Source organism: Cavia porcellus, unplaced genomic scaffold (assembly GCF_034190915.1).
Source record: "Cavia porcellus strain 051 isolate PalLab524CR breed Dunkin Hartley unplaced genomic scaffold, mCavPor4.1 scaffold_4, whole genome shotgun sequence".
NCBI classification, from domain to species: Eukaryota; Metazoa; Chordata; class Mammalia; order Rodentia; family Caviidae; genus Cavia; species Cavia porcellus.
In genome coordinates, this window is record NW_026947487.1 from 117,837,873 (window position 1) to 117,851,942 (window position 14,070).

The 14,070-nt window shown below is 47.1% G+C and overlaps 1 protein-coding gene and 1 long non-coding RNA gene across 4 annotated transcripts in view; one reads left to right on the plus strand and one right to left on the minus strand.

The window, feature by feature from the left end:
* Window positions 1-7,729, minus strand: part of Hsd17b2 (hydroxysteroid 17-beta dehydrogenase 2) — a 65,613-nt gene extending 57,884 nt beyond the window's left edge. The window contains exon 1 of one of the 3 annotated variants that reach the window (XM_063247744.1): window positions 7,693-7,729. In XM_063247744.1, coding sequence (XP_063103814.1) covers window positions 7,693-7,714 — 22 coding nt within the window. In that variant the 5' untranslated portion in view covers window positions 7,715-7,729. The other 2 variants (XM_013148725.2, XM_063247745.1) reach the window with 2 other exon arrangements.
* On the plus strand, window positions 7,209-12,994 carry LOC134475816 (uncharacterized). The gene is made up of 2 exons (XR_010047083.1): window positions 7,209-7,354; window positions 11,983-12,994. It is a non-coding gene; the product is annotated as an uncharacterized LOC134475816 (long non-coding RNA).
* Window positions 12,995-14,070: the final 1,076 nt, after the last annotated feature.

The window sequence follows — 14,070 nt, forward strand, 5'->3', positions numbered from 1 at the left end:
CAGAGAGGTGAAGCAGCTTACTCAAGAGCCCAGGGCTAGCGAGTGCTCTACACCTGCATTGCACACTGTGTGTGCTGGTTTAGCACAATGGAACCGTCTGAACCACCACCCTGGAAGCCAATCTTAATGATCTTGTTTGGAAATCTCCAGTAACACCATGTCCTAGCACAAATATATCATCCACCCACAGTCTACGCTGATTTCCAACCCCAAGGGCCCAGTTGAACACCAAAATTGAGAGCAGTAGCACCTGGGCAAGGTTCATGTCTAGGATCATAAAAAAGGGATTCTGAAATCTGTGGGATAACAAGCAAACAAGGACACTTTTTATCTTTTTTTTTTTTTTTAAGATAAGGACTTGTTTGCAAAAGAAACCATTCTCAGACTCAGGTGACCTCTGTGGTAACTCTTGGTCTGCCTTGGACAGAGTAAGAGTCGCTGGCTTCTCAGCACAGTGTTCAGACTTGTGACTAGCTAATGGGCAGCCTGAAGTTCCCTGGGAGTCTGGGTGCATAGAAGAAATATATATGCCCAGAACTGCACTGTAAGCACCTCCGCACACAAGAAATTCAGAGTGTGCAGAGGCTGGGGGACCACAGAAGAATTTTTAAACAGGGGAGTATGGAGTGTTCAGCTTTATATTTTAGGAAAATAACTCTGGCTACAGGAGAAGATGGAGAAAGGATGAACAAACAGTGACCACAGGTCAAATGGGAAACGATGAACCCTGGAGAGGTGGGCAGGCCACTTAGTTATGGCTAAACAGCTGGTTGATGAGGTGATCAGAAGGAAGAGCCAAGTACGACACTCAAGGTCCAATATGGGCAAACAGGTGGGGATTCAAAGGCAGCCATGAACCTTCGACTTGGGCAGATGGGAGTGGGGGTGGACCGTCCAGTGTGCAGAGACTGCTGACCACGGTGACATTCGGGAGTGTTTGAGAGTGGCTCAGGGTTTGTAACCCTTGGATCTTCAGGTATTGGTTTTCAGGAAGCTGTGTCCAGAGTACAATCCGGGCAAGACAGAGTTTGAGCACTACCAGAACACAGACGGCAGCGGAAGTCACGCGTGCAAATGACACTCTTAACAGGAGAGCTCAGAAAGCGCAAAGGGAGCCAATGGGCGAGTGCAGGGTGTGAGGAGTGCGCAAGGGGGATGCTGGTGCTTAAGAGTGGGGAGGGAAGACGATGCAGACGGTGGGGGGGATCACCAAGAAGTGAAGTCAGGGCTGGGACGCAGCTGAGTGGCAGAGCGTGGATTGGCCACGTACACAGCCCTGGGGCTCAATTCCCCAGCACCACACACAGAGAGAGAGACAGGCACAGACACAGAGACAGAGAGAAATGCAGGAAGACATGCAGCAAATAGCCAACATAAAGAAAGAGAGGCTGGCGCGATATGATGGACAGAATTGGAGGAAAGCCGGAAACCAGAGAAGCTAAGAAAAGGTAAACAACTCACGTGCTGGAAATATGGAAGCAGATGCTGAGCACATCAAGGGCACTGAAGCCCAGGTTTGCCGGTCCTCACACTGAGGAGACCGCCAGGGGAGACCTGGCTAATGGTAGAAGAAAGCAAGGGACAGAACCATGGAGACTCTGTCTAGAAGAAAGTTCTAGAAGAATCTAGAGAAAGTTCTAGAAGAATCTAGAAGCAGCAAGGGAGAGATAAGTGGAGAGCAGCAGGGCCGTGCTGTGCTCTGGAAGGCAAAAGGGGCCTTTCCAAGAAGCAAAACATGGTGAGCAGCACCGGAGAAGTCAAGCTCAGATAAGCAGGCAGGCACGAGGGACCTTGGAGGGCAGCTTTGGGCATCCTGGTGAGGACACCCACCTGCAAGGAAAGCAGGAGCATGCTTAGAACCCAGTCAACGCAGAGCCCTTTCTGGAGCAAGCCAACAATGAAATCACTGCACAACAATGGGCCTCCCGGGGCTCAGCATGTCACTCTGCCCTCTCCATACAGGTGAGCCCAGCAAAAGAGTCACAGAGAGAATTCCTCAGCAAGGGGACACATTGGGACAAGCCTATTGTGTCCAAGCAGTGACCACAAAGAGGGGAGGACATTTCACCAGTGTGACTCACTCACTGCTTTTTGCTCTAACGTGCTCCAGGACTGAAAAGGGGACACGGGCGTAGGAGGCATTTGGTCCTTGTCTTCAAGAAGCTTCCAGTACAGGAGCAGATTCTCTTTCTATGAGAATATCCCCTTGTCACCACCTTCCTCCGCTGTGCCAAATAAAACACCATTCAGACTTCGATGAAGTTATTTGCCCACGAAGAGTTAATGCAAAACATAAGCCACATGATAAAGAAGGGCAGGGGGGTGTAGCTCAGTGGTACAGCTCTTGCCTAGCATGCATGAGACCCTTGGATTGACCACCAGAAGTGTGTAATCCAGAGACAGAGAGAGAGAGAGACGGAGAGACAGAGACAGGCGATCCATAGTAGGACAGGGCTGAGAATATTATTTAATGGTACAGCACGTGTCTAGAATATACACAATCCTGGACTCAAGTCCCCAAAACAACCAAAGCAATAATCATAATAATAATAATTATAACAATAATAGTAATATAGACTGGACAATAGAGTCCCTGAAGACTCCCAAATATGGGCTCCATTAGTTCTCTTTTATTAATATATGTTTGTGGCAGTTAACGATTACATTTATCGTGAGCAGCTGGCACTCACACATAGCACATCCAAATTCTTTTTAGCTAGGCATTCCCCTCCTCCATCCCAAGCTGTAGCTTGCTCTTCCAGTTTCTATCTCCAAGCTCAACCAACTACTTCTGTGGCTCCCTCTCCAATGCTTTCCATGTGAACCAGGCTTCACTGCACCCAAACGTGGAGTTCTGAAGCTCTGAAGTTAAACTTTCCATCGGATGCCTGGCAAACCCTCAGCCCTCCTGCACTGCTACCCTTGTCCACAGGAGCTGCGTTGCCTGCTCCCGCTGTGCATGGCTCCTCCAGGTCCATATCAGGCCTGGCGCACACGTCCGGGATGTTCGCTGTCCACTCGCTGATTGACTGGAGGTGTTCTCTGCCCTGGTAATCATTGTGGTCTAAAACTAACTATGGCTGCAATGCTGCTAATGCTGGTGGCCGACACGGTGGCTTTCAGAGGCAGGCAGATCTGATTTGAGTTTAACCCCGCATCTGCCAAGCAAGTCAGAGACTGTGGACATGGTTTCCTTGTTCACGAAATGAAAGCCATTAGTAGTGGGGGAATCTGATGTAAAATACGTGAGACGTGCTGAGCACAGAGAGCTTCTCAGTCTTCGTCAATGTGCCTCCCTTTAGTGATGCCATATTCGATCTAAAGAAGCCCAACTCCAAGAGGACACCAGTGGTGTCCAATGTTAGACTCTTAGACTATTTAATACCTCCCAAAAGGAGTCACCACTACCACCCTGACTCTGTATTTAGAGCATAAATTAAAGACCTTCGCTTAAAACACTTCCCCTCCTGAGCTCGTGTATCCTGTCTTAAGTTAGAAAATTATGTAAAGCACATTCTTTTTTGAGCGCTAGCTCTATGCATCCTCGTTACCAATCAGCCTGGAATACTTTCCCGTTTTCCTTCTAGAAAACTACCTTGATCCTTAAGGAGGCCCTTCCTTTGCCAAACTTCCCCAGCCCCTCACACAAGAGGTCCCCGCCCCAGGCTTCACAGCACTTTGGGAATCCTGGAGGCGCCTGTTGTGCGCCGTTCCACAGCCAGTTAGGTGGCCAATGCCTGGCCCAGTGGGCTATGCAACCCGCAGCTTCACAGGGTGATGAATCCGTCGCTAAAACACTGGAAGTGACTGGAAAAGACAGGACCAGCCAGGAGGAGAGGCCACGAGTAAAATTGCCTCTGCATCTCCTAGCAGCTCAGAGAGGAGCCAAGACAAACAGCGCACAGCCTCAGATGAGCAGGGGAGAAGCCGAGTGAAATGCGGGTTCAAGGTCAAAGAAAAATAGGAATTTGCATCCTGTCATCTGACAATAATTGCATGGCATTTTAAATTTCCTTCCACCATGGCTTCTGGAAAAAAAAATGGCACATACTGTGCTCTCGGTAAATATTGAATGAATAAGTGCATGTTCCTTCTCTCCATCTGTTTGACCAGAGACCACCCAGCTAGTAACAGATACTTGGCAGCAGGCTCCTGGGATCCCTTGGCCATTTATTTGTTGTACGTGGATTAACCCATGGTATGCTTTTGCTCCGGGAGGCAGCACCTATCCCTTTCTGCCCCCAGGGCTGCCCCAAGATGCTAGGCCACTGCATGTGACCCCCTAGAGCCAGCAATGCCTGAGCCTAAGCCTCCAGGGGGAAAGGGCAAGGGATGGGTGCCTTTGATCAACTGGATGGCGCCAGTCTGCAGCTCTCCCGTCTCCCAAGGGGCAGCCCTGGCACGTGACCCAGATGTGGCCGTCGCATGTGCCCAAGGTGATTACACCGAAGTGACCTCAGAAGACTCCCGCGGAGGCCCCTGCTTGGCCTCCTCCGCTTGTCCGTCCATCTCCCTTGGAAAGATCACTTCCACATCCTGCTTCTGGGCACCCCAGTTAAGGTAACATAGATGCAGGATTCGGGCCCAAACCTGCCTGACTTTGTGTTTATTTCTGCCGTACCCTTTGCTGTTTTAACCTTTGGGTCAGAATATACACACAGCTCTATACACAGATGTACTGATAGCTTTAAAAATGTTTCATCAAAGATTGTAATACATAATCTGAACGTGTCCTCTCGCCTGTCGGAGCTGATCTCTCCTTCTTTCCTGCTCCCACCCTTGTGCCTCTTTAGTAGCTGTAATGTCCAAGTACCTAAAGTCCTTCAGCCCCATCCTAGGGCCTGGACAGCACCTCCAGGCCAGAATGTTTGCCCAAGATGATGGTGACAGATATAAGGGTAACTCAAAACAACCTGACACAAGGTTAGCTACCTTTGTGACCCGTGGAAAATTACCTAACCTTAGCCCACCCCGGGAAATCAACAGAAACTTGCTGGTGTCTTTGCTGTGCCAACAGTTCGGCCACTCTCTCAATCAATGCCGACTCCCTTTAGCCAAAGACCCAATCCTCATTTCTATAACCTCCGAGTCGAAAGGCTCCTTCTGGTGCTAGTTTATGTTGCATGTATTAGTTGTATATATTTCAGGGTGTTTTGTTTGCAGTGCTGGTTGGGCGCTAGGGCCTCATGCATGCTAAGCAAGTGCTCTAAACACTGAGCCTCATCCCCAGGACCCGTATTTTACCTTTAAGGGAATTCTCAAGCAGTGAGTTGTCTGATAAAGACATAACATCACTACCTTAGGTATGTGCTGTTACACTCTGTTCATACCTAATACCCACCAAAATGCATCCCAGTTCACAACTGAGCCGACTTGAAATGAAGGCTATTCCTAACTCGGTGGCTTCTTACTTTGTAAAACCAGTCTTGGTCTACATAATGGAATTCATTTTTAATTTCTTCATTCAGCACAAAGGTCTCCAACCTTCTGTAGAATGACACAAAGCCTACATCGAAACGGCAAAGAACTGGAACATGACATTTCAGTCATCTCAAATGTATGCTCTCTTCTCAATTCTAAATTTCCTAATCGCTCAGCATTCCATCGAGGGATTAGTCATGGGGCTTGGGTTGTCTGATGGATTTAGTTATCTTACCGGACATTAAACACAGCCAAAAATTTCAAAGGCTGTCACGGGCTTGTTAAGATGCCTGTGTAGGTTGTCAGCATTAATATGCGCCCTCATCTGTAAATGCAACGGATAACAAAAGTTGACAGATAAACACGGTTAAGAGGATTCCTCTTTTCTCGGTTACCCTGAGGTTGACCTTGGCCCTGAGACTGTGTATTCTCCCTAATTGCCGTAGTGTACCCAGATTCTAACTCCCCAGGAATATTCAGCCCTCCAGGGGATCCCATAAGTGTCAAAAATGGTATCACTTTTTTCCCTTTGTTTGTTTACTGTGCTTAATTGTTCTGCCTTCTTTGAGGCAGCTGGAAAATTACAAAAAGGAGGTCTAACTTGAAAAAAATCACCAGGTCCTTGGCTGCTCCCTACTTTGTGTACACAGAGCCATTGTTTCGGCTCAGCCCAGCCCGCTGGCCCTCTCTGAATCCCACTGACAAGGGGAAGACCCAGCGGTCTCCTAGATGCTGGACTCAGTCTCACCTGACATTCCCATGCGCATTATGTTGATTGACTGATTGTCTCCGTTGATTTCTTTTTAATTTAAAGAAGTTCAACTTCCACAGCACTTTAAAGCTCAACAAGCACCAGCTTGCATTTCATTTTAAGAAATCATTTTGTTATTAGGTTAAAGGAAAAGGGGAAATAGGAAAAGTCCTGAGAACCTGTCTCCCAGTGAGTTGTCAAAACCGCTGGCCTTCCTCCAATACACCCAGCGGGTCAGAGTCTGAGTGACAACCTCCCAGCAAGGGATCATCGACAACTGATGCTCTCCCTTATCTTCCAGAGTTTTCTGGGTTAGGAGAATTCCCAATAATCCTAATTAAAGCCCTATCTGAGTTCAAATTTCATGACCAAACGAACCAGTTTTACAACTCACAGGAATTTAATTTGATCTCACACTTGCAGGGGAATAAAACACCAAACAAAAGGGGAAAGCTGGCAGCTCTGCTAATGAGCAGCTATATTTCTGGACACAGTGCCAACCTCGTCTAATTAAGAAGAATTAGCGGTCAAATGATATACTTGAAGAGGAAAAGTTCAGACAGGGCACAAGATTCTTAACGGCAGCCAGGCAAACTATAGCACCCCCAGTACAGGTGAGTCCCCAGAGACAAGGCACGGTGCACGGGACCTGGAGCACAGGCTTTCTTGCACAGCCAGGGAGGACAACCAGCTCTAGAACCTCGCCAAACATTCACCTGAGAACAGAATTGCTTTTATGCCTAAAGAAATCCACGGACACTCCCAGGTGCAAAAAAAACCGTGAAATAACACAGCTTTACCTAATATTGGTTCCTGGAAAACTACCAAAATCATTGCTTAGGTACGCCAAACCTTCACCTGCCTTTTTCAGCTCCAGCTCCTTCCGAGCAACCCCTGAGGACACTGCACCAAAACACTCCAGAGAAAAATACTTGGATACGTGCTCTCATTTACTCCAAGCCAAGCAGTTTCTGCATTTAAGCCAAATGTGAGCACATCCCACTCAGGCAGGGAAAATTTCAGATTCTACCCTCTGTGGACACAGAAGAGCCGTCACGTACCTGTCACCAGGACTGCCTTTTGATCCACAGGTAACAACTCCTCACCAGCTGAGTGCATACACATGAAGCAACACGACAGGGAGAAGAGAACCAAGCTCCAGAACAAGGGCAGGATGAGCAGGTAAGCCCCTCCCCAGAGGCCAGCAAGCCAGAGCACTGGGCTCCCCAGCTGCCCAGGGCTCTTGTGTTTGCAGAGAGCTATGCTCCCCAGGGCTGCAGTGACAGCCAGGCAGAGCCACGCTGCCTCGGAGAAGAACATGCTCATTCTCCACGACTCGCTGCACCTTCACGTGCTCAGGGCCAGCAAGTCCAATGGGATAGCTGGAGACAGCCTGGGTTATATGAATGGGGAGACAAGCAAGGAGGAGGAGAAATCAACCCCCGCACCATTTGAATAAGCATGGATTAGCTATAATCATACAGCACATATTCCCAGGGGTAATTTAAACCCATACGCACTGTAATATAAATACCAGGGCATTTCCTTTTTGATTGCTCCCCCCTCCGCCCTCACGCTTGCACACACAGCCCACAAATAAGCATGCATGTTTGATTATTTTAATGACTATTCCACCTCTGGAGAGATGACTAATTGGATAATAATTGACCGACTTGGAACTGGGCAGAGACTGACAACCTTCCAGCTTGCGGAGCCTGCAGCGTGTGTATCTGTTCAGTTCTTTTTATGTAGAGAGTGTGCTTGAGTGTGTGTGCCTGTGTGAGTGCGTGTATGTGTGTGTGCAATCCAAGCAATCAATGGTGTGGAAGGTAGTTTCTAGAAGAGGAAGGCATCCCCGATCTGGTGCCTGTTTATAGGACTCCCGCTTCCCCAACTGAGCATGGGGAGGGGGACATTCACCTAGAAGAGACTCCTTGGCAGATGAAAAGCACCCTGGGAGCCAGAGCAGGATGACAGCAGTGGCAGCAGAACTGAGATCAGCCAACCAACATCATCAGCACTTGCTTTAATGGTTGTGTTCATTCATTCTCTCTAGTGAGAGACTTTGGTGCCGAGCTCCGTGCTGGGTGCTGGGGCTCAGCTGCCAACCTGCTCCATCTCATTGAGTACAATATCCTTACAAAGGGGACTCTGTTGTTGGGGCAACTGTATAGGACGGGAGCCTGAAGCACAGAGACATTACTAAATTTGCCCAAGATCACACGACAGACCATCCCAGAGCTTTGCCGTCTTGACCGCTCAACTGCCTGCTCTCGATAGCAAAATCAAAATCAGTGCCTTGTTGCCTAGCCCTTCCCCACCTTTGCCTCACTCACACCTTCTAAAATCCTTTGAGGCAGATGTTATTAGACTTTACTTATTAGGTTGACAGAGAAGAAAGTTCAGACTAGAAAAGGCTAAGTTATTCTCATCCTAGAGCGTTAAATACGGACTAACACTGATTTCCCAGCTCAGGGGCCATCCCCAGCAACAATGCCCACTGCCTAAAGGAGCGGGCCCTGGGCTCAGAGGGTCTGTGGTGCAGGCAGAGAGACAAGAGAAATTCACTCTGAGTTCAGATGGTCTGAATTTAAATGCACCACTTACTAATCAAGCAGTCTCGGTATGTAATTTCACTTCCCTTGACCATTGTCCCTTTGGCTACCAAGCCGCAATGCACCCTGGCTGGAACACTAGGAAAAGCCTCACCAGTATTAATGCCTGGCAGTTTCTCAATAGGACAAAAACAGAAATCAAGAGGAGGTAGTGTAGAACAAATTGTCCATTGTCACAAAACATGCCCTGGGATTGGGAGGTGCCGAGGAGGAGCGGCAGGGAGAGACTGGCGCGGAGGTTGCAGGGCCAGTGAGCACATGGGGTAACAAGACAGGCAGAACCTTGGATCTGGGGATCCTGGAGGAACCCGGCTTCAGGGATCCTGTGTGTGTGCCTTGGGAGAGTCCCTGCCTTCAGCCAGCTCAGCTGCAAAGGAAAGCAAGACAGGGCTCCCTTAAGGTGACCTCAGCACCCAGGGGAGACAGGGTGGCAGCAAGGACTTGTGAGCCGTGCTGTATTGTGGGGCTGAGGCGGAGCAACAGAGCATTTATGAGGTGCCTGTCCGAACCTCATGGATGTCTGAGGCAGATAAATGCTGCCAGCGCCACACAAGGAATCTTGGGCCTGAGGACCTGGAACTCTCCCTGGCCAGCCTTGAACTCTGTCTTCCCCTGCAAGCTCCGTTCCTTTCTGGCCTGCCTGAGGCCATGTGAGGTTGGGGCATCCATCGCAGACCTTGGGCTTCATCAGCCAGGGAGATTCTGTCCTTGGCTCTGGTGGATAAATGGCTCGCCCATGGGGTGCAGGACTAGCTAGGCCTCTTCACTGGGGGCGCTGGCACTTGGGCAGTGCTCCCACCTCTAGGCTGGACGGAACACTCATGTGCATGCTCCCAACAGAAGCATGACCACTTAAGACTAAGTGACTCATCTCCTGGAGGTGCCCGCATGGCTTCGCAGCAGGAAGCCCGTCCCTTGGGGCTCAGACCTGCGGCTCCAGCCATCGACAGAAACTTCCCTTGTACCGTTCACGAGTCTAGATGACAGCATTTCATGTACCTTACAAAATACAAATAACCCAGGCTCTAAAGTCCTGCAAGCTCCACCACTTAGTACCTGAGAGACACTTGGCAAGTTTACCTGCCTACCCGAGCCTCAGTTTCCCCCCTGGAGAACCAGGAGAGGAACAAGTCCTCCCTCGGGTTGTTTTGAAAAGTGAATGCTGTAAATTTTCCATCATGCTTCTCTCACTGCTGGGAGCGCACTGCCTCCGCCCTCTTACCCCGGGCAGGAAAGCTCCTCCCCATCCTCTCCCTCCATGCAGTACATCCGCTTGTCGTCCTTCAGATAAAAAGTCACTTCCTCCTCCTCCATACTGTGGCAGGTCACCATGCCCTCCCCAGTGCTTTCACTGCATTTGGCTCACCTCACAAATATGGAATTCATTTGTTCATTTTAAGGAAAATGTCTGTCTCTTCGACGAGGCTGCTGTTTTGGTCTGTGTCTAGAGTCTCCCCAAAGCCTCATGTGTCATGGTGGGGCTTCAGGGCAGTGAGTGTATGGCAGGGGCTCACGCTCCTCAGGGGATTAGTCAGCTGACGGGTTTACAGCTAAATGTGATAGTGGGGGGAGAGGGGTCACTCCTCCCTTCACCCGTCTGTTTCCCAGCACCACCCACAAACTGTGTTCTACCACAGCCCACTGCCGCACCGTCCTGCCTCGGAACCAACTGACCATGGACTGAAAACTGCAAACGGAGGCAAGACATGCCTTTCCTCTTTTAATTTGTAGGTGCTGGGCATTGTGCCTCAGTGATGAGAAAGCAAACCTTCATCAGGACAAGAATGTGACCTGTTTGGTATCATGAATAAACCTAGTACCTGGCGCATTCATATACTTAATTAAGGTTTGTTGAGTGAGTGGATTTGGAAAGGAGAAAATCCACACTGAGTGTGTCCAGGGGTCCGGTTCTGACCAGCCATGTCAGGATTCAGCAGGGAATAATGTGGCCCCAGGATCTGACCAGCAGAGCTGATAACCTCGTCTCTCTGGCGGCCACCGTGGAAGCAAGGATTGGAGGTAGAAAGGGAGGCTTTTCACCAGCTGAGGAGCAAATGGCATTACAGAGTTTCTGGGTTAAAATTACAGCTACCCCTTTGAAGCCGTGAATTTCTTCGGCTGGGGGCTGCAGGGTCCTGATCTACCTGAGAGCTACTGCAGCTTGAGGAGACTTTCCCAACACTGTGCAATCGTGCCTTTGTTTCTGTTGCATTGTTTTACTTCAGACCTCTTCTCAAGGACATCTTTGCCTAGTTAATGTCCTAATCCAGAAGCTTGCGCTAAATTTTCCAAAGGGAAGGGATAAAAGGATCAACTCACTCTTGCTTTTGATGCCCGTCAGTCACTGTGCTATGTCCTCGTGCCAGGGCGGGCTCTCTTCAAAGACTCCCCAGGGCTGTCTGACCAAAGGACAGGATTTCCTAGCTGAGAATGCTCAGATGTATACTTTCTCTGAATAAGTGGCTCTTGAGTTTCAATGAGAAGTTGAAGACGTAATTTTCTGCTTAGAAGGGAATTCTCTCTGTAACATCCCCATCAAGTGGTCATCTTGACTACTGCCACAACACCTCGAGATCAGACTGACTTTCTCCATCAGGACAGATGCTTCCCATGCAGAGTCACACAGAGGGTGTGTCCTGTTGCTTTCAAATATTTGCGGGTTGCTATTATGTCTTAGCTTCTCAGGGCTGATGGCTCTTCATGCTGCAAATGTCCCTTAGGCAGAGTAGAATATATTTTATCTGTTGCCAAGTTCTGAAAGCAATCACGTTAGGAGCTTATTTTTCAAAGTGCTGTTACAGTCGCTGAAGAACACTGTATTGTAGTTAAGCAAAGCAAGAGGGTGGTATGTTTCACCAAGAAGAGAACTCAAAATTGAAGACATAGACAGGTTGGAAAGGTCATAGCAGATAATCCCAAGGACTAAGGGGTAATCCTGCTGCTAACACATGTTCTGCTATGCTTTTTAAGCACTTAAGCAATAACTGCAAATTTTAAAGTGTTTAATTGCAAAATATAAATATTATATTACTGATTTCCGCTTCACATAGTGAGGGGAAAGAAAGAACAGGAGAAGACAACCAGAAGTTAGAGCTGGATGAAGTCTTCTTTTCAATCACTGAAATATTGTAATGTAAAAGGTGTCAAAACTCCAAGTAGACTGGCCCTCACTTACTGTGCTATTCAATTCCATAGGACTACGGACCTTCTGGGAATGGCATCCAGTTCCTCTCATCTCCCAGAAAATTTGGGCCCAGAGAGAACAAAATATTTTTAGCACAGTACAATCAGCACAGATTAGAATAAGAGTGTCCCCTCTCCATCCCTGAAGCCGTATTTTCTTCATCTTTCCAAAAACGCATTTTTGGGTGCCATGCACAGCCTGACTAGGGGAGAGCCGACACCAGCCCTCTCCTGCCAGTCGACACTATTTGCAGACTGTGGGGGAGGAGAACAAGACGTCAACAAGAAGCTAAGACCTCTGTGGGTCAACAACATGCACGGGCTGACTGGGGGAGAGCCAGATGCCAGCCCCTTCGGGCATGAGGGCAGAGAGACTAGAAGAGCCCACACGTCCCACCTTCCCATAAGTGATCGGCTGATCTGGAGAAACACAGGCCATGATGATAGCTAATAATGTAAAATACAACTGAATGCTTGTAGTGTTTGTGTTTCTCTGACTCTGCAGGTCTAAAGCCAGTAGTCTGATCATCTATTCAGTATTGATAACAATACTCAGTGTAGCATATACGGGCTCTCCTTCTGAAGATGGTGTCCATTGTTAATTCCCTATTACCTTGCTTCAAAATCCTGTATCGTTCTCATTGTTTTGTTTGGTTGAGTTTTATTCTGCTTTATCTTGCGTGCTTTTTCCGTATCTGATGGCATGGGCAGCTATTTCAAAGATAACAAGATAGATCATGGTAGCCATCTTCTACTTACTACTGTCTTGTTTGGAAGTCCTGTATTGCATTCATTGTTTTGTTTTTATTGGTTCTATTCTGTTCTATTTTGTTTGATTTTACTGTGTCTGAAGGTACAGGCAGCTATTTTGAAGAGAACGGGAGGCATTATGGTAGCCATTGTTGATTTCCTATTACCTTGTTTGGAAATCCTGTGTCACTTGCATTGCCTTGTTTGGATTGGCTTTATTCTGTTTTATTTTACTTTGTTGTATTCTATCTAAAATAAAATTTAAAAAAAACAATTACTCATTTGTTCTTTTGACAACAATGCCTTATTATTGACTCCATGGTGTTTTTTATTAAATAAAATTCCAGATTTTGTAGATTTTGTGTCATTTTTAACTTTTGTTGTAAGCTATGATACATGTGGAAAAAGTATCCAAAATACAAGTGTAAGTGTACATGAGTCCACACTGACATAAATGATGAAGAAGAGAGAGAACGTTCCTATTTTATTTTTTTATTTTATACACAGAAAAGGATAAAAACAATACAGAACTTTTTAAAAAGTAGGACGTTAATGCTAGTCAATATACTGCATATTGTTATCTTAAGAGTAGTTGGTTAGGTTACAAGATTTAGGCATTAAAACGTGATCAATCAAACAATGAAAACACAAACTGTTCTTTTTGATGACCTTACAGAGATTAGCAGCATAGTTATCTATCATATATATACACATACCTATGTATATCAATATACATACAATATTTTCCTTTCTTTTTTTTTCTCCTTTCCTCTCCCAGTTGTTTTTTCTTTTGGGCACTTTCTTTCCCTCTCATTTTCCCAATATGTATCGCATGCTTGGTAGCTTGCTATCCTTTCAGTTTGGATTTTTTTACACTAGGGAGACAATACAATATTTACACATGTGAGTTAAATTCATTTCACTTATGAATATGGTCTCAAATTGCATCCATTTACCTACAAAAGCCTGAGTAAGCTGAGTAACAGCTTTATAGCCGTGTAACTGTCTGTTGTAAAAAAAATACCACATCTTTTTTACGCCATCTGTTTTATGTGTTTGGGTTGTTTCCAAGATTTAGCTATTACAAATTGTGCTGCTATAAACATAGGTGCACATGTGTCACTGTGGTATGGTGTTTTTAATTCTTTTGGGAAAATATCCAGAAAGGGAATCACTGCCTTGAAGGGGACCTCCATTCCTACTTTTTTGAGGAATTTCCACACTGATTTCCACAGCGGTTACACCAGTCTACACTCCCACCAACAGTGGAGCAGTGCTCCTTTTTCCCCTACAACCCTGCCAGCATTTGTTATTGGTTGATTTCTTGATGACAGCTATTCTTTTGGGAGT